General features: G+C 45.9%; 1 protein-coding gene and 1 non-coding gene across 2 annotated transcripts; both read right to left on the bottom strand.

Annotated features, from left to right (window-relative positions):
* Positions 1 to 1,733: 1,733 nt before the first annotated feature.
* Positions 1,734 to 26,257, bottom strand: LOC128325422 (Krueppel-like factor 15). Its single transcript, XM_053251149.1, has 3 exons — positions 26,108 to 26,257; positions 17,057 to 18,082; positions 1,734 to 4,645 (listed from the first exon to the last, which is right to left on the bottom strand). Exons 2-3 carry the CDS (start codon positions 17,989 to 17,991, stop codon positions 4,465 to 4,467), a joined length of 1,116 nt encoding a protein of 371 aa, XP_053107124.1. The 5' UTR covers positions 17,992 to 18,082; positions 26,108 to 26,257; the 3' UTR covers positions 1,734 to 4,464.
* TRNAL-UAG (transfer RNA leucine (anticodon UAG)) lies at positions 5,743 to 5,814 on the bottom strand. The gene has a single exon. It is a non-coding gene; the product is annotated as a tRNA-Leu (tRNA).
* Positions 26,258 to 26,493: the final 236 nt, after the last annotated feature.

The following is a 26,493-nucleotide window of genomic DNA, read 5'->3' as shown; positions in this document are numbered from 1 at the left end:
CACTACACCATGCTGGCTTGACTCTGGACTCCGGAAATGAATTAATACATGCCTTTTACACATTTATGAAATCAAGCAGAGGCTGAAGTGAGATAAGGGGCTATATTATCCCAGGAAAGCTCATTCTGTAAAGAGATCCTCAGAAATCAAGCAGCCTAGCAGCCATCTATCTCATTCACAAGAGGTTAAGAAGCAGAAGAGGGGGTGGGTGGGAGAGTCACATTGATTGCAAAAACACATTTTCCTTTCAGAGGAGCTTTGCAGCTGGCAAGGAGCTCTGCCAGTTTTAATGGTTGATTCAGTTTTGTTTTTCTGTCCTATGACATATGCAAATATGTCTATATGCATGGCTGGGCACGAATCCTAGATTCTGCACCTGTGCGCCTGATTTCGTCTTGTGCTTTAAATAGCTAAAATTGGCATTGTTCGTTTTATCCGTAGGCGGTTCTTTTTATCCTTCTTTTGATTGCTTACACAAACAGAAGCTCATTCAGTGGGAGGAGTAATGGTGGCAGTACTTTGTTATAAGTTAAGCTGGAGTCCTGGTTAAGAGTCAGTGCAGTGTGGGATAAGGAAGTTGGAGGAAAAATAAAATTCTTATGTATATGAACTTGGAACAAAGAAAGTGGTATGAGTCACTCATGCTGGCAAGTCCTGCAAAAGAAGGTGCCCACAGGGGAAGGAGGCTTGAACATCCAAGGCAGGCAAAAACAAGCTGCACACTCATGTACACATCTCTGAATTATAGTCTGCCAAGTAAACATGCAAAGGATCAGGCTGTTGGCCTTACACTCAGCAAACTATTGTTCTCATCCTCTGACAAGAACTGGGATGTAGCATCAGGACAGGGTGGAGAGGCCTGAGGAATTCCACAAAGATGGGTGCATGCTTCCATCGCTTCTTGCCTCATAGGAGAGAGCATTCTGTTGGAGTCCAGTGTAGCAGTGGAAAGACATCTTCCCTTTTGCCCAGGTTAAGGTTAGTGGTTGACATGGTGGGCAATGCAATGTTGACATTGCCCATCCACCAGCACTGCTGCACACATCACAGGCAGCCCTGGGGGTGTTGCAGAAGAGGGCACTTGTGCAACTAAAGACTGCACACCTGCAGTTGTGCTGCACTGCTTCCATTAGGCTAGATGTCACGTGCGCAGCAACACTGGCTGATGGATGCTTACACTAAACTGCAGCGTGTAGAAGGATAGCTTGGACTATCTGCCACCCCGCCGCCCCCACCAAGATTAGGAAGGCCACACATATTCGCAGCACACACATATCCATATCATGTACTGGGGCCAGTGGACAAAGTATCTGAACTGGCCCAGCCTGAAGTGTGTTGAGATTGTGTAGTGTGATGGCTGAAACTGAGAGCTGGACTAAGGGTTTTGTCCACCCACCCACCCCCGCTGCTCCCCGCACCCAAATCGCTGTGTAGCTCAATCGGTGATCTTATGTCAATCACAAATTCTGTCTGACCTGCCTTAGATACCCTGGATACAAGGGCAACACATATGAAAAGGAAATAAAAGCCAGCCAGCCTACATTGCATGAAAGCTACAATAGCACAGATCTATTGTATCTATTTTGATAGATAAGAACATTCCAGTAAACAATAATGGATTTTCTTTTAGAAAGAGGAATTGTAATATTTAACCCAAGAACACAGAGGTTTACCAAAAGCCAACAACCCTTTTCTAAAAAGTGTCCCAAAGACCCACTCCATACTTTAAAAACTCATTAGAAATATCATCTTTTTATTGTTTATAATCCATAAAGAAGCTGTTGGAGCAGAAATTGACTCAACTGGTATGCCTGTGGGCCACGTAGCCAGTCTGCAGAATCCTAAGGCCTCTATGAGCAACCTTTATAGACTGGAACAAGCTGAAGACATCCTCACTTGCCTTATAGAAGTCTACAAAATGATTACATTTCCCACCATGCAACACTCCCTCTATGCACAGGCATGAGTTTCATGGTGGGTCCCATTCTGACAGCAACGGTCACCTAGAGCTCTCACACCACAGAATAAGCATTTGAATTGTGGCTATAGGAGTCAAAATTAAAATCCGTAGGAACCAAAAATTCAGTTATTTCCCCCAAATACAACCCTAAACTCAAAGCAAGTGACACTGAGGCTGTTTTTACAATCAGCCAAGACTGGGCTAAGGAAGCCCAGCCCAGTCTTGGCTGAGTATAAAAACTGCTGGTAGCCACGCAGCTCCTGGCAGTGGCATGGTGGCAAACCCACCAAAGAGGCCTATTGTTTAGTCAGGGTTAAGGGCATGATTATGTCCTTAACCTGGGCTAAATGATTGTGTTGGTGCCCCGTGGTACTGTGCAGCTCCGACACAGCAGCAGCCTAATTAATGCACCACACACTCGTGTGGTGCATTATGGGATTTCCAGGGGCCGGGACAATGTGTCCCAGCCCCGAACCCTCCACTCTGCCAGGGAATGCTGGTGTCCATCTGAGCACAGACTGAGGGATTGTTTGCAGGGGAGGTAAGTGTTAGTAGCCTTCCTCCCCGCACTCTTTCAAGCCCTGTTTCATTGATCATGAGAAAGGGTTCACTGAATATTATAAAAACCATTTTTTTGGTAGCAAAAAATGGATTGGTGGGGGGAAGCTCATATTTATTAGTTTTAAAATAGGGACCTATATTCTTACAAAAATATGCTTTCCTGGTTTTGGAATCTGAGTTTCAGATTCTGGCTGAGTTCAGACATAACACAAAACCATTGGTTGTTTAGAAAAATATGATTTTGCATTATGTTTGAACCCAAGCCTGCCCACAAACCACGATTTGTTTGGGATCAACAAATCCGGATCTGTTCAAATCAAGACCATGATTTGAGATCAATTTGGAAACCAGAATTTGTGCTAACTGGTTTCAGTTCACAAATCTGAGTTCAGAGATCATTGATAAATGACCATTAGGGCCACTGCTCCACTTCCAGATGCTGCTGTTCCACGGAGAAAGGAGGAAGCTGAGCAGATGGGAAACAAAAGCAGGCAAGTAGCACCAAGCCACAGTTGGTCTATTGTATAAAGGGATTCACACGTGCAGCCTAGCCTAGGTTAGGGCAGCCCTGCCTGGGTTAGGTTGTGCGTATGAAGCACCAGATCGCTCCCAGCGCTGGCCTCGCACCAAACCCCACTTCTGAACCCAGCATTTAGCCAAGGTTAAGTTAACCTGTGGTTCGCTTAATCTTGGCCTGTGATCCTCTGGATGATCACCACTGGGCTAAATGGCTTCTCTTCGGCCCAGCACCATTTCCAGCAGCAAGCCAGAGGAAAGGAGCTGATACGCCGAGCGCAACAGCTGCTCAAATGAGAGCAGCCACCATGCTTCTGCCCCGGGGCACTCTGGGATGCAGGAGGGGAAGTCCTCCCGCTCCCAGCATTTCCCTTTGCCACACTACTGCTCGTGTGGACACGTGGCAGAGGGGAGGACAGTGGCCATTCATCTACTGGGGAAGGCAGGTGAGTGCCTGCCCAGTGTTCCCTCTAAGGCATGCGCACGTGCACACACTCACAAGTTTTTGGATGACCGCTCAGTAATTTTAGATCCCACTCAGGTTGAATCAGGAAGGCCCCACTCTGGATGCACATGCACACACACTGCTTTGATCCTGCCACCCAGAACAAAACTCATTCCGCACACAGATGAAAAAAACTAGAGAGAAGGCTGCTCCTGCCTTCCCTGCAGCTTGCCTACCCTCCCCAGCAAGGTTGTGTGCATGACCTCTGTGTCTAGAAGGTCCAACCATGATTCGAGTTCTTGACCATAGTTAGCACAAACTATGGTTTCACGTGTCTGAACCCAGCCTCCAAGACTTGCTTTTGTGCATTTCCGTGTACATTCCACTTGGCGGTATTTCAGCTCAAGTTAATTTTGTCATATACATTTCAGTTAACATGTGATGAATTAGGATGCTGACTCAGAAATAAATGTTGTAAAATGCAACTCCCATTTGAATATGCATTCCAGGCAGTGTTCCCTCTAACAGTGATTCCCAGATGTTGTTGACTACAACTCCCATAATCCCCAGCCAAAGGCCATTGCAGCTGGGGATGCTGGGAATTGTAGTCAACATCTGGAAATCCCTGTTAGAGGGAACAGAGATTCCAGGTATATATCATGGCAAGCCCATATACAGTTAATGGCCAGTATTCCAAAAACCAAATATAAAACTAAAAATCTCCCCCACCCTCCCTGATGTCCCTAATTGTCACATATTGCAAATGGTACATGAGCTCCCAAATACCCCCCAAGATTTCAATCTGGAGGCAAGCCCTAGTTGTAAGGCATATTCAGGCAGAGGAAGGCTTTGAGCTTTCCATTGACTTTACCCAAGTCAGTTCCTCATTTCCTCCTGTTCCAAAGGAAAATCATCTTTTATATTTCCACTTGTCATTGGGCTTGAAGTGAATTCTTCTCTTGGCAAGGGACCAAAGGGAGGGTTAACTATTACCACAGCCCTGAGCTGTCCGGCTTCCCGAACTGAATGACCCTTTGTGGATCTTCATATGTTTGGATAAGTGGTCACTGCGGGCAAATTTCTTCTCACACACTTGGCACTGGTAAGGCTTGAGTCCCGAATGGGAGCGCTTGTGGCGAGAGAGCTCATCTGAACGGGAAAACCTGTCAGACAGGAAAAGGGAGGTTTACTGCACATTTGTACGAACCAAGAAGATCGCTTTTACCCAATGTTGTCATAACCAAACCACAATGGATTCTGGAATGACATAGCAGTGTGCGCCCTAGTTTGAATTTCAAGAGTCCAGTATTTCTCCCTTCCAAATTCATGCTTCTTACTCTCATTTTGAAGCCACAATGTAAGCAAGAGACTAGAGCCCTATTTAGACATTACACTATTTGCACATACAGGTATCTGTACATTCAGGCACATATACATTTTTGTCTGAAGGCAGATGCATGCAGTTTAAACATGAACTGGGGTGTAGCAAGGTTGGAGGTGGCCCTAGGGCAAGATCTGAGGATGCCCCATCTATCTTGCCCCCCCCACACACACACATACACACAGACCTTTGTGGCCTGCCCAACTGCTTACTGCAGCCGGCCTGCTTTTGCCAGGCAGCGCCTATCTGTTGGCACTTGGCCCCAACCCCACGCTGGCCACACTGCCTGTTGAAATCATAGAGTCACTCTGCCCCCTGCCAGGGCTGCCTTAAAGGGGTTGCCTGTTCCCGATGGGATCAGGGCAGCTCCACCCCAGCTTGGTGGCTCAGAGAGCGATTGATGTGGCAGCCGGTGTTAGGCCTGAGCACATGAAGGAGCAGCAAGGTGCGTCTAGTGGCCAGTGTTCTCTCTAACAGGGATTTCCAGATGTTGTTGACTACAACTCCCATAATCCCCAAGCAAAAGCCATTGCAGCTGGGGATTCTGGGGATTGTAGTCAACAACATCTGGGAATCCCTGTTAAAGGGAACACTGCTAGTGGCCCCCAGAGACCCACACCCTTGGGCATTTGCAGCCTCCCTTCAATGGTGGCTATGCCACCGACATGCACCTAGGTACAGGCTCCCACAAATGCAGGATACGGATAAGAAGTATAGTACTGTATAGGCATTGAACAGGCATGTGTACAGATCTGCGCGCGCACACACACAATGTGCATGTGTTGTACATAATGTGTGAACAGGGCTTAGGAAACAGCTATAGACATGAGTCCCTGTAATGTGGCTTTCGAAGGTTTCAGAGTCTTTCCCACCCCTACCTGGAGATACCAGGGATTGAACCTGGGACCTTCTGCATCTAAAGCAGACGCTCTGCCACTGAACAACAACCCCATCCCTAGCAAGTTTTGGCCATGACAAAAAGCCCTAACAATGCATTCCTGTAATGCCTTCCACCAAAAGAACTCAGAGACCTTGACAAATATTCACACAGTCATCATGCGTTTGTGAAATACTATCTCTCTTTTTCAGAGTGAGGAAAACAGAAACAGAAGGAAGCACAAAATTGTCCAATATTACATAATAGTTCAGAAACAGACCAGACATGATCTCATTGCCAATCTCTTCATAGACATAGCAGAAACAGCCCCCAACCAGATATTTCCCTTTTTAATTGAAAAGGGGCCTTTGTGGAACTAAATTGGCATCCGCAAGTGGAAAGATATACAGGAATAATTTTGTCTCTTCAGTCAGTCTTATCAAAAACTATGGGCTAACCGGAACCATTGCAATTTCAGACCATGTGAAATAGCACACGGTGAAGGGTCATGTGCTCTATATTAAGAAGGTACACTGGATGTTAATGAAGTATAGCTCACTGTGATGTCTGATGTGGCCATATGTGTCTATTTGAACGTACGTGTGTGTGTGTGTGTGTGTGTATGGCAGTATATAAATGTACTAAATAAATATATAAAAACATAAGAACAGCCCAGCTGGATCAGGCCCAAGGCCTATGTAGCCCAGCATCCTGTTTCACACAGTGGCCCACCAGATGCCTCTGGGATGCCCACAGGCAAGAGGTATGTGCATATCCTCTTGCCTACTGCTACTCTCCTCCAAATGGTATTTAGAGGCATCTTGTCTCTGAGGCTGGAAGTGGCCTATAGCCTTCAGATTAGTAGCCACTAATAGACCTGTCCTCCATGAATTTGTCTAAGCCCCTCTTAAGGCCATCCAGGCTGGTGGCCGTCACCACATCTTATAGCAGATAATTCCACAGGTTAATTATGCGTTGTGTGAAAAGGTGCTTCCTTTGGTCGGTCCTAAATTGCCTGGCAATCGGTTTCATGGGATGGTCCCAGTTCTAGTGTTATCAGAGAAGGATAAAAACTTCTCTCTCCACACCATGCATAATTTTATAGACTTCTATCATGTCTGCCCTTAGTTGTCTTTTTGCTAAGCTAAAAAGCTACAGGTGTCATAGCCTTGCCTCATAAGAAAGGTGCTCTAGGCCTCTGATCATCTTGGTTACCCTCTTCGTTTCCAGTTCTACAATGTCCTTTTTGAGATATGGTGACCAGAACTGTAAACAATACTCCAAATGTGGCCAGCCCCACCATTGATTTGTATAAGGCTCAGCTTTGGCCCTCCTGCAGATGTTGGCCTAAAACTTCCATAACCTCTGGATATTGGCCACTGTGGATGGGGATTATGGGAGTTGTAGTCTAAAAACAGCAGGGGAAGGGAGGCTAAGTTGAGCAGGCCTGGTATAAGGCATTATGATATTAGCAGTTTTATTTTAAATCCCTTTCCTAAGGATTCTGAGCATGGAATTGGACTTTTTTGCAGCTGCCACACACTGAGCTGACGCTTTCAATGAGCTGTCCACCACATGCCCACACGCAGCTGACAATGACAATTGGCCACAATTCCTCAACATGTGTACAGAAGCTGAAAACAGATGCATGTTTCAAACATGTCAGTATAACCGAGTAGAAGTGATCATTTTCTTAATCCAACTCACAAGAAGCAGCCCATAGTATAGCCCGGTGACTGTAGAGGGTTTGGGAGCAAATATGCAACCAGCAGCGAAGCAATACAATCTCCCTCAGTGTTATCTGCAGGCTTTTGTGTTCCCTCAGCTTCCACAAACAAAAACTCCATATTGCTTGCTCCTACCTCAGAGCTCCCAGGGTTCCTCAGCTGGTGACAGGGCAGGGAAAAACTTTTGCTTGGGATCGTGGAGAGCTGATGGAGCACAGAACCCTGGGCTAGATGGATGGATGAATAGAAAGGGTGTGCCAGTGTGGTGTAGTGGTTAGAGTGCTGGACCAAGGAGACCTGAGTTCAAATCCCCATTCAGCCATGCAACTCACTGGATGACTCTGGGCCAATCACCTATCTCTCAGCCTAACCTATCTCACAGGGTTGTTGTGAGGATAAATATAACCACGTACACTACCCTGGGCTCCTTGCAGGAAGAGCAGGAGAGAAATATTGTAAATATACATATAATAATACAAATATCCCAGAGCCTAAGGGCCAAACTGGATATGATGGAGCTGTAGCCAGCCCTATATTGGAAGTGGTAGACTCCATGAGCAGGTAGGAGTGGCTTCAATAAACATGCCTACTGCATGAAGAGAATACGATTTAAAACTAAACCAGTTCATTCTTGGTGGTTCAGACATATGGTAGAGCCATTAGAAGAGCTTATCCATAATGTTCATAAAGAATGCCTGTGGAGTCAGAAGCTTCTTGTGCTCACACCACCTCCCCTCACCCTGCCCAAGAGAGCATATCTAATGTAGCGGAGGAGTCTGCTTTGAAAGAGCACTGCAGAGCAAAAGCATTCCTAATACATTTAACAGAGCTCCAAGCAAAACTGTTGACTAACTTTCTGCAGTAAGCAGGAATTCATTCCAACGTCTCAGGTCGCAATGGCCAAAGAAGCTGGAAGGAAGCAGATCGGCCAAGATCACACAAAACATTATAGAGCATGGACTTTTCTTCTCTCTCTCTCTCTCTCTCATAGCCTGCACTTTTCAGTCCATAGGCTAAGGAGGAAGCACAAAATTAGAGAGAAAGAGATTTTCAAAGTAGCACGTGTCAAGGGAGAGAACCAAGAGGTTTGTGCTGCTTCTGTTAAATAATCACCATTTCCAACTTCCAAGATTTTGAATGGCTATCACTCCCCCTCCCTCTTACAGGTAAGTTGTTCTCACACACACACACACACACACACACACACACACACACACACACACACACACACACTCCTTCTGCTGTATTTTAATGAATGCCCATCCAGAAATTAATCAGTGCTTAATATAAGACCACTCTGTTCATTAGCCTAGCGAGTCTTCTTTCCTTCACGTGCTTTGTAGGGATGTTTTGACATTATAACAGTATCAAACCAGCAGGGAACCTGTAAGGAATGACAGCAGAAAGAAGGGGGAAGCATTCCTCATTCTTTTGCTTCCCTACACCCTCCCCCCCCCCGCAACTCAGGAGGATTGTTGCAGGGGAGGGCGTCGGACTCAAAACTCTCCCCTGCAGACTCTTTAGAGGCAGTAAGGGGGCCAAGCCATCCTCCCTTGGCCCCTGAAGCAACTCTTTGTGAGGACTGGGCCAGCTTGGAACCCAACTTCCTTGTCCTCCTTTGCTAGCATCACCCACCCCACTGCCCACCTTGGTGGCTTCAGAACAGAAGGAACAGTTCAGTCCTCTTTGTTCATTTGCCACCGGAGATCACCTCCTTGTCTGGGCAGGCAGAGGTTAGAGGCTGCATGAGAGCCTGTGCTGTTGGAGACTCCAGAGAGCAGCACTCATGCAGTGGTGTTGGTTTGGTGGGGGGGGGGTTGATCCCCCCCACCCAAATTTACTCTGCCTTTCCTTCCTATTTAGCATCCTTAGTCTAGAGACTGCATGCTACTTTGAAAAAAAAAAGATGGATAGATCACTGTGCTTGTGTTATTATGAGCAGTCACCTAGAAGAACAGCACTGCTGAGATATTGTTACAAAGCTTCCTGCAAAGTTAGGCAATTACGCATTCATCAGCTACAGTCTCTCCACATTAGGAAAGTCTCTACTGATGCCATGACAGCTGGAGGCTTTTAAATTTTAAATAAAACCATCTGCTTTAGAAAGAAATGCATATGCAGCATGCACACACGCACACACTCACACAAGTAGGTCTCTCAAGGCTTTGCAACTTCTTCACCCCATAGATGTATCTTACACCTTGGAAAGCTCCACATAAAGGGAACCATGGCTCTGTGGAATGCCTTTGGGAACTATGTAATTCTCCTGAATGCTGTTTTATTTTTGACTGTGTCAAAAATGGCATTTGCTCTGCATTTTGGTTGTATGTGATGTTTGTTTGTTAGTTTGCTTGCTTTGGTTTTGGAGTTGTGCGGTTTTATAGATGGTTTTAAATGGTGTATTTTGCAAGCTACCTTGGACAGTTGGCAATAAAGTGGGATAAAGCATTTTCAATAAATAAGAAAACCAACCAATCATCAATGAGTCAACTCCCTGCTCCCTGGCTCTCTTGAGCTTCCTCCTGGAATATCAGTGGCACCGCAAGTCACAGTAATTACTGTGGTCAATGTACTAAAGCAGGGTCCCCAACCTTAAGTCCCCAGATGTTGGACTACAACACCCATCATCCCCAGCCACAATGGCCAAAACCCATTGTGGCTGGGGGTGATGGGAGTCCTAGTCCAACAAAATGAGAGGAGAGCTGGTCTTGTGGGTAGCAAGCATGCATTGTCCCCTCAGCGAAGCAGGTTCTGCCCTGGTTTACCTTTGAATGGGGGACTACATGTGAGCCCTGTAAGATATTCCCCTTAGTGGATGGGGCTACTCTGGGAAGAGCACCTGCATGAGCCAGCGTAGTGTAGTGGTTAGAGTGCTGGACTAGGACTGGGGAGACCCGAGTTCAAATCCCCATTCAGCCATGATACTAGCTGGGTGACTTTGGGCCAGTCACCTTTCTCTCAGCCTAACCTACTTCACAGGGTTATTGTTAGGTATGTAGTACACCACTCTGGGCTCCTTGGAGGAAGAGCGGGATATAAAAATGAAATAATAATAATAATAATAATAATAATTATTATTATTATCTTGTTTACACAGTCAGACAGGTGTTATTGACTGGTTTGTTTTATCCAGACATCGAGTCCTTCCCAAGGACCTGGGATGGCTGAATTTTATCGTCAATACTGTTGGTTATTATAGATATCCTCGCAAAATATAGGCTGTTCCCAGTAAAGCTGCTTTTTGTAATTGGCTGATTGATGGTGATTTCTGTGGCCCCTATGGTGTTGAGGTGTTCTTCAAGGTTTTTTGGGACTGCACCCAGGGCGCCAATTACCACTGGGATTATTTTGGACTTTTTTTGCCACAGCCTTTCAATTTCAATTTGTAGATCTTTGTATTTGGTGATTTTTTCTATTTCTTTTTCTTCTATTCTGCTATCCCCTGGTATTGCTATGTCGATTATTTTGACTTGTTTTTCTTTCTTCTCGACTACAGTTATATCTGGTGTATTGTGTGGCAGATGTTTGTCTGTTTGTAGTCGGAAGTCCCATAATATTTTTACATCTTCATTTTCTTCAACTTTTTCAATTTTATGGTCCCACCAGTGTTTGGCTACAGGTAGCTTGTATTTTTTGCAGATGTTCCAGTGTATCATCCCTGCTACCTTGTCATGCCTTTGTTTGTAGTCAGTCTGTGCGATCTTCTTACAACAGCTGATCAGGTGGTCCACTGTTTCATCTGCTTCTTTACAAAGGCGGCACTTGCTGTTTGTTGTGGATTTTTCTACTTTTGCTCTTATTGCATTTGTTCTTAGTGCCTGTTCTTGTGCAGCCAGTATTAAACCTTCTGTTTCTTTCTTCAATTTGCCATTCTTAAGCCATTGCCAGGTCTTGGTGATGTCTGATTTTCCACTTATATTGTGCAAATATTGACCATGCAGTGGCTTATTTTTCCATTTTTCTGCTCGGTTCTTGACTTGTTCTTTCTTGTAGGCCTGCTTTCTTTCATTGGTGTTGAATAGTTTCTCGTTATTGACCATTTGAAGTGCATCTTCTTCACTGTCCTTGATATATTCTTCAAGGCCTCTTTTCTCCTCCTCTACTGTTTGATGGACTTGCAGCATTCCTCTTCCACCTGAGCTGCGAGGGACGTAGAGCCTATCTACATCACTGCGGGGGTGCAGAGCATGATTGATGGTCATGATTTTCCTGGTCTTACGATCTAGCGTCTCTAGCTCTGCCTGGGTCCAGTCTATTATTCCTGCAGTGTACCTGATAACAGGTATAGCCCAGGTGTTTATGGCTTGTATGGTGTTCCCGCCATTGAGTTTGAACTTGAGGATTTTTCTAACTCTCCTGATGTATTCACTTCCAATTTTTCTTTTAACTTCAGTGTGTGCAATGTTATCAGCCTGGAGAATGCCCAAGTATTTGTAACGTTCTTTCTCTTCCAGGTTCTTGATGTTGCTTCCATTGGGCAGTTCTATTCCTTCTGTTTTTGTTATTTTTCCTCTGTTCATTATTAATGCAGCACACTTGTCTAGTCCAAACTCCATTGCTATATCGCTACTGAATATACGGACAGTGTTTAGCAGTGATTTGATTTCTGACTGGGACTTTCCATACAACTCCAGATCGTCCATGTACAGCAGATGGTTGATTTGACTTGATGTTTTAGATGTTTGGTATCCGAGGCCTGTTTTGTTTAGTATTTGTGAAAGTGGGGTCATGGCGATTACAAACAACAGAGGGGATAGCCCTTGGAAAATGCCTCTTCTAATGCTAACCTGTCCAAGTGCCTCGTCATTGATTGTTAACTGTGTACTCCACATGCTCATTGCTTTTTTTAATAAATATCTGAATGTTTTTGCTGACACCAGTTGTTTCTAAACATTTTAGTATCCATGTGTGAGGCAATGAATCAAAGGCTTTCTTGTAGTCAATCCATGCAACGCTTAGATTTGTTTTTCTTCTCTTGCAGTTTTCTAAAATCATTTTGTCAATCAGCAGCTGGTCTTTTGTGCCTCTGGTGTTCGGGCAATTTCCTTTCTGTTCAACTGGAAGCTGTTTGTTAGTTAATAAGTGTTGCATCACTTCATCTGCTATTATTCCAGTTAATAATTTGAACATGGTTGGCAGGCAGGTTATCGGTCTATAATTACTTGGAACTGCACCTATTGCTGGTTCTTTCATGATGAGATGAGTTTTCCCAGTTGTTAGCCATTGTTCAATATCACCGCCTTTCATAATGTGATTGAACTGTTTTGATAGTTGTTTATGAAGGCTTGTTAGGTGTTTAAGCCAAAAGCCATGCAGTTCATCGTCGCCTGGCGCAGTCTAATTTTTAATTTTCTTTGCTCTTTCACTTATTAATTCTGGTGTTATTATTAGATCTTGCATTTGTTGGTTACATTTTTTGACCTCTTTCATCCAGCCTGCTTTTTTATTATAATCTATTGGATTGTCCCATAATTTCCCCCAGAATTGCACTGTTTCTTCTTTATTTGGTGTTTCTAGGTTTCTTGCAGTTTCTCCTTCTATGCTTTGGTAGAAACGTCTCTGATTTGACTGGAATTGGAGATTCTGCCTGTGTTGTGTAATTCTGGCTTCATATCTGCTAATCTTCTTTGACACTGCTGTTATTTGCTGCTTTATTATTTCCAGGACTTCTCTAATTTTCCTTGAATCTAGGTGGTATTTTTGGATCAGATACTGTTTGGTGTTTTCATTCTTCAGCTTCTTGTCTTTCATATCTTTCAATTTACTAGCATCTGAACTAAGCCTGGAGATTTTATTTTCTAATCTAATCTTCCATTTAGGTGATGTACTGCTTTCTTTTTTGACAGGTCCACTGATCTTATATCCGAGCTCTTGTCTTGTTATTATTGCTGCACTGTACATTAGTTGGTTTGTTTCTTGCAAATTATTGGTTGTTATTTCTGCAAGTGCAGCATTGACATCTTTTAATGCCTGAGCAAGTTGTTTTTTGGCAACTGTTTTTAGAGCTGGAAGTCGAACCCTGGTGGTTGTTTGGTTCATGTGCTCAATTATTTTTTGCTTTAGTTCTTGTTGCTTTTCTGTTAAACGGCATTCAGGTTTTTGAGGTGAAGGCAAAGGGGAGGTTGCCTGGTTTTGATTTTGAAACAGTTCAGCAACAGTGGCATCCTCTATTTCCAACACCTCCTCCACCTGCGCCTGAGCAACTTCTTCAATTGGTGATAATTCTTCTTCCATATCTTGAGCCTGTATTGCTCTTTGCAGTTCTTCCAGCTCAACTCCTGTGAATACTTTATTTCTTATTATGAATCTTCTCTGGTCTGCTAGCCTTTGTTCTGTTATTTCTGTGTCTGGATGCTTCTCTTTCCAAATTTGGTACATTCTTTTTAAATAACCTCTTCTAGTTGGACTAGACTTGTAATAGCAGATCATTATTTCCTTGTTGGCATTTTTCGTACATTTTTTTCGGTTAAGCAACGTTTCTTCCAGTAACTTTGCTGTCTTCAGCCCTGGTTGCTCAACTGAAGATCCTGAGTCCTGTTGCCCACTTGCCACCAGATGTCCAGGGACTCCAGCACCTGGCGCGGTCCTTGTTGACCCAGGCAATGACCGATCCGGTATAGATTTATTAAAGTTACGTCTCACCATATTGTTGATGGGAGAGGCACTCTTTGTCTGGCTCCTCTAGTGAGACCTGTCCAGTATGGTTGGACTCTGGCATAGCTCTCAGCTTCCTCAGAGCACACAAACCCCACAACCACGCCAAGGTAGTGCCTCACTGGGGGATGATGATGATTATTATTATTATTACATGCAGAAGGTTCCAATTTCCCTCCCTGGCATCTCCAGATAAGGCTGAGAAAGACTCCTGCCTGCAACCTTGGAGAAGCTGCTGCCAGTCTGGGTAGACAATACTGAGCTAGATGGACCAATGGACTGACTTAGCTTCCTATGTTCCCAAGATTGGGAGCCCCAGTACTAAAGGGAGGAACTCTCAGGAAAGCAGCTATAAGGAGACTGTTGCAGGATTTTAGTAATAACTTAGGGTGGGAAGAGGAAAAATGTTGCCAATTTTTCTCCTCTTCTCGGTAGGAACATGACTCTGGGCATTTACACAGTTGCCTGACGAGCAAATATTCAGCATGTGAAGCCTCTCCTATTGCTGCTGAGAACATTGCCACCTGTCAATTGTGAGCTACCAGGCAGCTGTAAAAGACACAGAAACGCTGCTGGGGGCATGGGCATCCAGGGGAGGCAAAAGGGGGCACTCCCCGCCCCCTGGATTCAGCCAGTTCCCTTTGAATTCAATGGGGCATCATCCCAGGGAGCAGAGGCAAAGCTGCAGGCTGACGCTGCCTCCTCCCCTGCCACCACTGCCTTCAGCCCTTGCGGAGCTGGCAGCAGAGGAACTAAACCAGGGATTCTCAGCGTTGGGTCCCCAGATGTTATTGGACTTCAACTCCCATAATCCCCAGCCATAGGCCACTGAGGCTGGGGATTATGGGAGTTGAGCTCCAATAACATCTGGGGACCCAACACTGAGAATCCCTGAACTAAACAGTGCACCCAGCATGTGAAGAGCCTGTGTACGCACCATTTCCCAGCTGGCATTTTGCACAGCAGGCGCATTGTTTAGTTCCGCTGCCGCCGGAGCCATAAGAGCTGGATGTGGTGGCAGAGGAGGAAGAGGAGATGGAGGAGGTGGTGGTGGTGGTGGTGATGATGAGTGGGCACTGCCGGACCCCACTGGGGAGTGGCGGCGGCGGCAGCTCTGTGGTGGCAACCATGACCACTGCTGCCACCAGGGCCCCGTGATCATTATTTGAACACAGGCCCACCCCCCACTGATCTAGTTACACCACTGCAATGGAGGGAGGGTTAGGATTGCTGCCTTTACCCCTGCCTGAAAAAGTCCTGTGGACGCCTATGCTAAGGGAAGAGATGACAACGTACGTCTCTGTCTGTCTGTCTGTCCGTGTTCTCATGTGGCCATATCAGCCAGTCTCTGATGAGGGATAAAACGAACATCATTAATTAAATCAAAGCAATTAACAGTAATTCACATAGGGACTAAAGAAAAGTAATTGGAATAGTCTCCTATGATAACAATCAAAAATTTAAGGATGCTCTTGAACAGCTCCCATCCATTTCAATGGGGCTTATACAGAAGCTCTTCATAGTTGGTGCCTTGTGTGTATACATATTTTGATTCAGGCACAACATTAAAATTGACAGGCGTACAAATGCTATTGCCAAATACTGGAGAAATTCATATTTACCAACAATTGATGAGCGGTGCAGAAAAATCAGACATGTTATGATGATAATGATTAAACTTTCCACAATGGTGAAAGTGCAGGCAGCTTGGGACAATGCAATAAACTTGTTTAGGATACAGTGGGAAATAATTAGTGGAGTTTTGGAAGGGACCGTAGATCAATGGAAGAGCACATGTATCATATGCAGAAGATAACAGGTTCAAGATAAATCTGGTCTTGGTAAGGGTCACACTCCTCCTGAAAGACAAAGTTCACGGTTTGGGGGTGTTTCTGGTCCCAACACTGTCTGGAGGCACAGGTGGCGGTGTTACACCAGCTGCAACCCTATTTGGAGAAGTCAAACCTGACTTCAGTCGTTCATGCTTTGGTGACATCCAGATTGGAGTACTGCAATGAGCTTTATGTGGGGTGGCCCTGGAAGAGGGTTTGGTAGCTTTCGCTGATTCAGAATGCTGCCACAACGATGCTCATAGGCACAAGTATTACACCCATCCTGCAGCAGGTTCATTAGATACCAGTTTGCTTCTGAGTTAGATTCAACGTGCTGGTCTTGATCTTTAAAGCCCAACATGGTGTGGGACTGGGGTATCTGTCCGACCACATTAGTCCATACAAACCTGCCATGGCCCTCCATTCAGCATCCCAGACCCTGTTCATGGCCTGCCACTAACAAGAGATCTAGTTGGCAGGGACTAGATACAAGGCCTTTTCTGTTGTGGCCCCGTGACTTCGGAACACCCTCCACACCATGCTCCAAAGTCACGGGGCCACAACAGAAAAGGTTTGCGTCTGAGTGCTGTGGCCACCCATGGCCTGCCCAATCTCTCCCCCACTGTGCACAGCCAGGATTGATTGTCAGGATTGTCAATGCAAAATGTGGTATCTGCAGATCAGTGGCTTGAGTACGTTGCTTTCCTTGAGCATATTGTGGTGTATAAAATACTGCGTGTGACATGGTGTGTGTGTGTGTGTGTGTGTGTGTGTGTGTGTGTGTGTAGGGGGATGATGCTTATCTTGCAGCAGCGGTGGAGCCTTTAGGTCCAGCTCCAAAATGACCTAGGTGCACGTGTGTGTGTGTGTGTGTGTGTGTGTGTGTGTGTGTGTGTTCACTTCTTTATGCACATTTATTGTCTATGTTATACACATAAATACATATACCTCAAGGGACTTAATCCTATTTAGAAACTTTATTGAGCAACACAACATGTTAAAAGCAAGACTAGAAAATAATAATCCAATGGCTGGTTAGTCCTCCTTTGAAGGCAGTTCCTGTTTTCACACACACACACACACACACACACACACACACTCACCTCCAGCCGCAGTCAGGCCAAGTACAGGTGTAAGGCTTTTCTCCAGTGTGACGTCGGAAGTGCGCCTTGAGGTGAGAACTCTTGGTGTACATCTTGGTGCAGCCAGGATATGTGCACTTGTGGACTCGGATGATGGATGTAGAGGCTTTGGGGACCTTAGCTTCCATGGTCCTTGCACTTCCAAAAACTCCAGGCCTCAGTGTCACAGGTGAAGGGGCTATTCGGACATACTTCTGTTCTGTGCCTGTTGCAGGGCTTTGAACAACCTGAGGAAGTACAGTCAAGTTCTGGCCTTGCATTTTGATGATCAGCTGGGCCAACCTGACACCCCCAGTGGGGCTCTGGGTTGGTGAGCTACCTTCTGCCACTTGGATGGGCTGGATCTGAAGAATAACAGGGATAGTCCCCATGGTTCCTGGTATGCTTGTACCACCTTGCACCACTTCAGCATGAGCAGAGCTTGAAAGACCTTCATCCTGAGGAATTCTAGGAACAGACGCTTCCTCAGAGTTGCCCAAGTTGATCTCCGATTTTATCTCAAGCTGTCCTCCTCGTGGCTGCTTCTCATTCAGCTCATCCTTGAGAAGTGCCATCTTCTCATTCAGAAACTCCTCAATCTCCTCTAGTGTAGGGATAAAATCCCTAGAGAGTTCTGGGCAAAAATCAGGTAACTTGAGATAAGCTTCATAGATGGTGGTCTGAGGTTTCTCCACTTCCTTCTTTACCTTAGACAGTGAGGTACCCATCTCTGATGGGTAGAGAAGACTGGAGAGAGCTGCTGGGTTAGGCCCTTGTTCCCTGCTGCCATCCTGCAGCAGATTTAATGGTGGCACCTCAGGTTCAAGAGCATCTGAGGTGTTGTCTAGCTGAAAGAAAGCTGAGGTAATCAATGGACCTGAAGCAGACACCAGTTTGCTATGATTTACTGAAACCATTGGTTGTTCTCTTCCTTTCCAAAGTGGTTGTACGTATAATTGTTAAGCAGCTCAGCTGAATGCCATGAAGAATTCAACGCTATAGATCCACCTGCAAGAAACAACCATAAGGAGGTTCCCCAGTTTTAAAAAAGAACAGAGAAAAGAATACAGAACACCTGCAGGGCTTAGAGAGACAAATGTAGCCCAGAAATAAATTCTGTCCTCAGAGTTCTCTTTGGAATCCACTGCAATAGTTTCCTAGAGTTCTATTTCCCCATTGGAATCCAAATACTGATAAGCAGCAGATTTCAGGGACCTGAAAAGAATTGTGTTGGGGTTCACCTGGACTCTGACCTGGAGGGAGAGCCCCTGGGGGGAGGAAGGGGCCCCCACCTCCAACTGGATCCCTGATCCCAGTGACAGTCTCCTGATCCCTCAGACCCAGAGCTGGTCACCCCAGAGGAACACTGGAACCCTGATCCCCCCAGCAAGGCTGTTGCCCAATCCACAGAACCTGCTGCATTGCTCCCAAGTCTCCAGGAGTAGAGCTCCAGCTTCAAAGGTACTAGCCTGGCTGCTTGGGGTTTCCCACCTGGTGGTCTACTCAGGAGGAGGGGAGACCAGCTCAAGTGCCTTCTCTAGAGTACAACTGGCTTGAAGATCCAGGAAAGGGTGGGCCTGGGCCTATTGAATTATGAACGCATTTTCAAAGAAAGGAAGCCTAACTTGTTAAACAGAGAGGCCACAATCCAGCAATAATTATGTGAAATAAGTCCTGATAAGGATACAAACCACCACCTGCATCAAAAGACCCACTCAGCCAGTTCAGGGAGGACTGAATGAGCATTGTTGTACAGATACAAAAGTGCATCAAGAAGTGCATCTGCATTTGTTGCGATTCAGGAGCTTGCTTTCACACCAGATCTCTCCTGCTGAAGTAGAGCAGGGACAGCCCTTTCATGAGGTAAAGTGAGGTGGTTGCCTCAGGTGGCAGGTTGTTGGGGCACCAGCAGCATGGTGAGATGTTCCCCTCCGCCTCCACTGGAGCAGTTCTTCCAGAGCAATCTGACCCTTGTGAGCTTTGCAAGGAGCACCTCCCCTCACACTTGTTGCAAGCTTGCAAGAAGCACCAGGGGAGAAGAGGAGGCTGCTGGCAACTTCCCTCTGCCCTGCCTTCCGACACCACTTTCAAAGCTTGCAAAGGTTGGTTTTGAAAAGGAACTCATGGGGCACGGCAGCCTACTTTAGGTGCTACAATACTTTGGGTCATCCTTGGATTGGGGCAACTGATTCTATGGACAGAGATGGTTTCTTAAGGTATATCAAAACAATTGCTGTCTGTGCTCCCAGTTCAGTAATCAGGCTGGAGAGCAAGAAACATCCCAGAGGAAAGACAGGTACTATTTCTGGCAAGGGCCTTGCCACATACAGCAGGCTGTGCACACTGCACAGTCCACAGGAATCTTGGGCTGGTCCTCATCAGTTATATGGCCTGGTGGGATGTAAAAGCAGCCCTGCTGTATCAGGCCCAAGACCCATCTAATCCAGCATCGTGTTTCACAGAGTGGCCCACCAGATGCCACTGGAAACCTACAGGCAGGATCTGAGGGCATGCCCCCTCTCCTGTTGTTACTCCCCTGCAACTGGTACTCAGAGGCATCCTGCCTTTGAGGCTGGAGGTGGCCTGTAGCCCTCAGACTAGTAGCCATTGATAGACCTCTCCTCCATGAAGTTATCCAAACCCCTCTTAAAGCCATCCAAACTAGTAGCCAACACCACACCTTGTGGAAGAGAATTCCACATGTTGATTATGCGTTGTATAAGAACCCAGTTCCCGTGTCTGCTGCAACAATCCAATTTACCAATACAAGTGCCAAAATGAAATGTTGAAGGCATTTGAAATTCAGCAAAATGTAAGTATTAAATATTTCACTTCTGAAATTTGATTTTGACAGATACTTTAAAAAAAATCATTTGTTGTCAACGTTAAAACTAGGAGAATATGCATTAAGATTTTTGCAAGTAAATTCAAACTACTAGAATCTGCTTAAGAATGTTGGCCCCAATATTTGTTTCAGCTCTGACCAATACAGAACACTAAATACATTACAAAATTAAACTCTGATGTAACCCAAGGTCTTGAAAGAATAAAGGAGGACTGCTCAGCTTTGGCCTTCCAGCTGTTTTTGGACTACAGCTCCCATAAGCCCCAACCACCGTGGCCAATAGTTGGGGATTATGGGAGTTGTAGGCCAACATCTGCAGGAGGGCCAAAGTTGAACAGCTCTGGATTAAAGAATAGAGAAAATTGGTGTCCATTTCTTTATTTTTTCCAGTTTTTAATCTTGTTTTTGTAAGCCATCTTGGTTTGCATTTACAAGAAACGTGGGGTATATATTTAAGTAAAATAAAAGACTTGCCTTTTGCTGCACTCTCCTGCATGAAGACAAGCATGTAGATTTTGGGAATAAAGTAAAGCTTGCATATGACAGATTAATAAAATGAAAGTTTGATTAGCCTCAAACAGAACTTACTGAGGCACACAAAACTACAGAGTAATGAATGGGCTGGTTCAGACATAATGAGAAATCACATTAAAGTTTGGTCCCTGGTGATGTACCTGAGACTCAAGAGAAATTACCTCCCCCTCCCCTGCTTGCATGAGTGTGTTTCTGATTTAGGTTAGAATATAAACCAAAATTGGTCATGACATCTGAACCACATGTCTTGGTTTATTCCAACAGGTGGAAAAACACCACCTGTAACAAAGGTTTGAAGTGAGTTACAAATCAGTGTTTATTTCAAGTAGTTAAAGAATAAACTGAGACTGGTCGGTTCAGACATCACAACAGCAATGTGCACGAAATGCGTTTCGAACGATTCAAGCACTTTGGGGAAACTGGGAAAGGGAACTATAAGGGAAAGGAGAGCAGGTCCTGACCTGCTCCAATAATCCCAATAATCCCCCGTGCAGTGCCATCATGTCCATGGCACACCCACATGCACAGATGCCCTGCTGGCACCAGGACTGCTGTGCTGGCACCGCACAGGGGGTTATTGGGATGCACACTGCCCCAGCAGGTAGCTGCATGGGGCAGTGGAGAACAGGTAAGGACCTGCTCTCCTTTTTCTTAAAATTCCCTTTCCTGGTTTCCCAAAAGTGCTCCAACCACAGTTCATGCACTTCCCTACATCACAACCAATCTTGGTTTATTCTAACCTAAATTAGACATAGCCACTCATATGGGAAGAAACAAGGGAACACACACTCCTGAAGCTCAGGGATGTCACACTGGACCAGGTTTTAACTTCTACCCAATACTTTTCCTACTTCCCCCAAATTAAAAATTAATTTACTTTTCCCATTTCCTCCCAATTAAAAAGTTTAAAATTATGTCAACAATAAGAAGCGGGGGAAATGAGGGGGTTATTACATTATTTCTGAATGCAGCTTGAAAGGTAAAACGCACTATTCAAAATAATTCAGCTCTGTAAGTTGAAAGATCACATTAGATCACACTAACATCAAGACTGCTGTAAGGAGTCTAGCTATAAGGCCCAGAGTTAGCCCACTGGAGTGCACAGCCTCTGACCAGTATGTGAATAGATGGAGCTCCTTCCGCTTTATCCACATCAGCCTTTACTGCTTCATCTTCCCAAATTGCTGAAAGCCGAACCTGAGATCTAAGGGAACATTCCTGAATACACACACCCAGCCTTTAAGAAAACAACATTTAAAGTATTTCATGACCTGCCAGCAAAACACAAGACAAAGACCTGAGATTGCTCAATGCCTTCCACAACATAATTCATAATAGCTGAACTGTGTCTCTTGCTCCCACATGAAATCAACACCCACCCTAAGTGTATATAATGCAAGAAATAGGATTGGATTAAGTCAGTCATGATCAGATTGGATCATACTAGTTTTCTTCCCTCTAGTATTGTTAAGGCAGGGCGCTGAAGTTAAGGCCATAGTATATTAATTTTGGAGGACTCTATGTTTTTCATGGTTTCAGACAAAACTACAACCTCAGCTGGAAATGGTAGAGCTAGAAACTGGATAGTTTCACAATGGTTTATGACAGTTCACAATTTTCAGTTCATGCTTGTTTTTTGTTGCAAAAAAACACTTCTTTGAATTTAACTCATGTTTGGAACAAGTGTATTTTTTACCATGTCCACTTTTAAAAGCCGCCTGGTAAGGTGGAGTGCATAGGGTGGAAAGAAGCATCGACACACACCTTTCATAGCTGACAAGGCACCTGCATATATATTTTGCATACTTAAGGATAAAAAGTCAACTGAAATTTGGTCCAGAGTGTGATTTGGGTGCAGATACAGGTATGAGAAAAGCAGTCCTGACCACTTCCATCAGTAAACTTCACCCAAGACCACTACAGGTACCAATGGAACCTTTTCTGCTGGGGCAAACAGCAGCCTTGCAAGGCATGCACTGTCCACATTGGGACACTGGTGGGGGCAAAGGGTAAAAGCCTCCATTCCCTCACTGCAGTTTGATCCAGGCTGGGGACACCCACATGCCCTACATGTGCTCTTTACATTAGAAAAATAATGCACACAGGCCCCATCATGCAATAGGCATATTGTCTAGTTTGGTCCTGTAACTTGAACTTTTGATATTGTTAACAATCCATTTTCTACACACTGGATGCTTTTTTGGACCCCTAAAACTGCATGTTTTGAAAATACTGGTTGACATGCGTCACAATGCATCACCAATGTTTCCGACCCACCAGACTGCTCTGCATGTGAGAGAGGTAGCCCTGGCTGTATTGCACAACAGCCTGAAACATGCCCCTGAAGGTCCCATATTGAAACAAACGGGAACAGTAGCACATGAATGTCATTTTTTTTGCCAGAACCACTGCTCCAAAATATAGGAATCACTGGCTGACTTCCCAACTAATGCAGCGTGGATGCACCAGGAAGACACATCCATGCTGTAGAGAGCTTTCCTAGCTGTGCAACATCAGGTGCACAGCTGGTGGGGGGAGGAATCTTGCGGATCTCTGGAAGTGTCCTCTGCCACCCAAAAATAAGCCCCTGAGGGCCACACAGCACTCAGAGATATATTTTTGAATGACGTGGCACTTCTGGAAGCAGAAGAGATCAACAAAATTAATCCCTCCCACTGTGCACGCTGGTACCACAAAAGAGGTGAAGCTCTCCATAGCTCAGACACATCTACCTGGCATTCCCATGCTACATTAGTCAGGATCTCAGTCATGGTCTATCAGCACTACCTAAAATAAAGCAGATAATTAACTCACACACAAACTTGGATTCAGAAATAAAACGGTATCTCTTCATTTATTTTGCCCCGAGTGCCCTAATGCTCTGATGTTTGCTAATCATCACTTCATAACGTATTGGAATGGCCAGGTTATTGGGTTCACGTTTGCAGAACCTGAGTCAACATCTCTTATTGTGTCACTCAGTCTTTCAGTGCTCCAATTCCCACATCTATTAAAGTGGTGGAAAAGACCTGTCCTCATTTTCAGGAATGTTGTGAGAACATTCGGCCTCTACCAGTGCTGCTAGGAGCAGTGTGGAGATTAATTCACGCTGCTCAACCCTTTTTTGAAAAGTGGTACATTAATAATAATGGTACATTATTACACAGCGCCTGAACATTGTGGAGAGCAGTGGCACCCCACCTGGCATTCTGTACGGCGGCCCCACTGCCACATGGAATGCTGGCGGGGGGCACTGCTGCTCCCCACAGTGTTCAGGTGCCGGCAATATCGCCAGTTAAGACTGTTAAAAGGAACCTCTTGCCGCAACCGCCCTCACCGGCCACCACCTCTGGGGCTGTTGGGGTCTTGTAAGGCAACCTCGGCGTGGTTGAGAACAAGCAGTCACACAAGCTGTACATCATGTTGGCCATTATTATTGTTAATATACCCCTTTTGAACAAAAAAAGTTCTCAAACTGGGGTAGTGCAGATTGCACAACTGCTCATGCTCAGCTGCATTGGGGCTGCCTTATGAGGCCACAGCAGTGTGCGCCAGAGTGTGGTGGGATTACTGGAGTTCAGTGGTAGACTATCTGTTCTGCATGCACAAGGTCTAGGTTCAATCCCTGGCATCTCCAAGAAGGGCTGGGAAAGACTCCTCTCTAAAACCTTGGAGAAGCTGCTGCCAGACTGGGTAGACAATACTGTGCTAGATGGACCAACAGTCTGACTCAGTATAAAGGTATTCCTTATGTTCCTAACAAGGAGACTCTGAAGTCAAGAACTGTGTGGAGGCAAGGTAGGAGGAAAACCTGAGTAGAAGTGATTGTGTGGAAGCAAGGTCGGAGGAAAAGCCTTGCTTCCACACAATCACTTCTACCCATGTTTTCCTCCTACCTTGCTTCTACACACTCAAAATTGGGGGCACACACAGCTCCCAAACCGGGATTGTGTAGAACACAGTTTCTGATAGTGTGAATGACCTCTCTGTGTGGTTGAAAAATCTTGTGTGCCCCTGTGCATGGGATAAAAGAAAGGACCAAGTAGGGTGGGATCCAAGAAACAAGATGGGATAAGGAAAGAGAAAGTTGCTGGTACAGAAGAGGACCATGTATTCTGCATAAGGGTGGAAGTATGTGTGCATGTGAATTCTGGCTGGAGGTTTGTGTATGTCCATAGAATGTGATTAGGAGCATAAGAAAGTGAAGAAAGAAGCACACAGAGAGTGAGAATGAGAGAGAGAGGATGACTGGTGGTTGTGTGCATAAAATTAGTTTGGAGTGAGTTGGAGAGTATGTGCTGTGTGCATGAGGCTTACTTAGGGTGGGGAAGAGCAAAGCCTCTGCATGCTTATTTGAGGGGCCGGGCCACCCCTACCAGTGCTGAGGCGGCTGCTTTCCGATTAGGGGATACGGCTTGCCAGTTTCAGAGGGAGAGTGAGTGACACAGGCCTACTACCTATTTTCATCCCTCAGACGTTAAAGGGCATGCAATACGACTCGCAAAGGTCGCGTGCCTTGAAACGATTCGCATGATCTTCGGGTCTTCCTAGTCTAGAAGCAGCTCAGATGGAAAGAATGAGCTTGCCCGGTCAAAGAGGGCAACATGGAAACGGAAAGCGCGCTTACGGCGCACACGCTCCTCGGACTCGCCGAGCGTGTGACCCTCCTGGGGCTACAAGAGATCCCTTCCTCCTCCTCTCTCATCTTTCGTGGCAACCTGGAATCCCGCCCTCCAATCCAGCCGCAGGGACCGAGCTGCCGTCAGTCCGCTAATCTCCGCGTTTCCGACAGGGCTGCGCAGCGCCGTATCACATGGTGCTCACTGTTTGTTGAGGGACAAGTGGCTCGAGTTACTCGCAATTGCTGCACGCGATTGCAAAACCTCTGTCCTAGACGTTTAGCGTGCTTGGCTGGATTCCTGCCTTTAAAACCCGATTTCACTTATCGGCATGACGAAGGGATAGAGAGGCTGCATTTCTTCATTAACTCTTTCGTGGTACGGAGAGCCGTTTAAAAGCCCTTCGTGGTTTCCACGTCAGAATCCAGCTCCCTCCTCCCCCCCGCCTTCGTGCTCCGAAGGTCAACCTCCACTACACATAAAGCCTGCAGTTAACTATGCTCGCTGGGTTTGCCTCCCGTCCCCGCATTTCCCCGCTTCTAAATATTTATTTTGGCTGGATTTTGGAAAGCAAGCCCATCGACCTCCAAGGGTTTTACGATTTCTCAGGAGGAGGGATTCGGCAGCGCGTGCAAATGTTCCGCCAGCGAGGAGGTCACGCACATCGGCTACTACTCAGGTGAACCGTTTCCGTTTTCCAACTCGGTCCGCAAAGAGTGGGGCAGGGAATGATGACCACACACTTCTTAGGACTAGGACAAGAGAGAGGAAGCTGAAAGGATGGGGCAGCATTGCGTTTTTAATGCCTCCTGGGTGCCAGTTCAGGGCGCTGTCAATCACTCTCCCCCCTCCCCATTTAGTTGCCCTTTCCCGAACACACTTGCCGCTTCGACGGGCATAAAAATCCACTCCGATCTTCCGTGTTATGTTAAGACAGAACTCACTCCATGCACACGCACCCGAATGCCCCGCTCCCCCTCTTAAAGGCTTTAGCTCAGGCTCCGATCTTGCACCTCCAAGCCAGTTGCCCCTTACCATCGCCCAGCTGCTAGCAGCGCGCTCCATTCCCTGCTGGCACCACGTCGGTCTCTCTCTTTCTGTTCACATGACCTGGAGGAAAGTGCCAACCCAGCGACGACCCCGCCTACTCGAAGGCTTGGTTCCATCCTGGCTGCTCGATTGGACAGCTCGTCCGAGGGCTCGCCGTCTGGCCCTACGTCCTACTCGCATCGCAGAACCACGTGGCGCTTCTTTGCGGCTGTGCACAGACTAGGGGCACCCCAGCAGGTGACGCGCGGGGATCCTGATTGTAAAATCCTAATAACTCAGCCGCTGAATAAATTCCCATTCATTTCAGTGGACTTGACTGACTGATTAAGTGCCATCAAGTCGGTGTCGACTCTTAGCGACCATATAGATAG

Source organism: Hemicordylus capensis, chromosome 4, assembly GCF_027244095.1.
Source record: "Hemicordylus capensis ecotype Gifberg chromosome 4, rHemCap1.1.pri, whole genome shotgun sequence".
NCBI lineage: Eukaryota > Metazoa > Chordata > Lepidosauria > Squamata > Cordylidae > Hemicordylus > Hemicordylus capensis.
The sequence above is the reverse complement of the archived record's forward strand: the minus strand, read 5'-3'. Positions and strand labels throughout refer to the sequence as shown.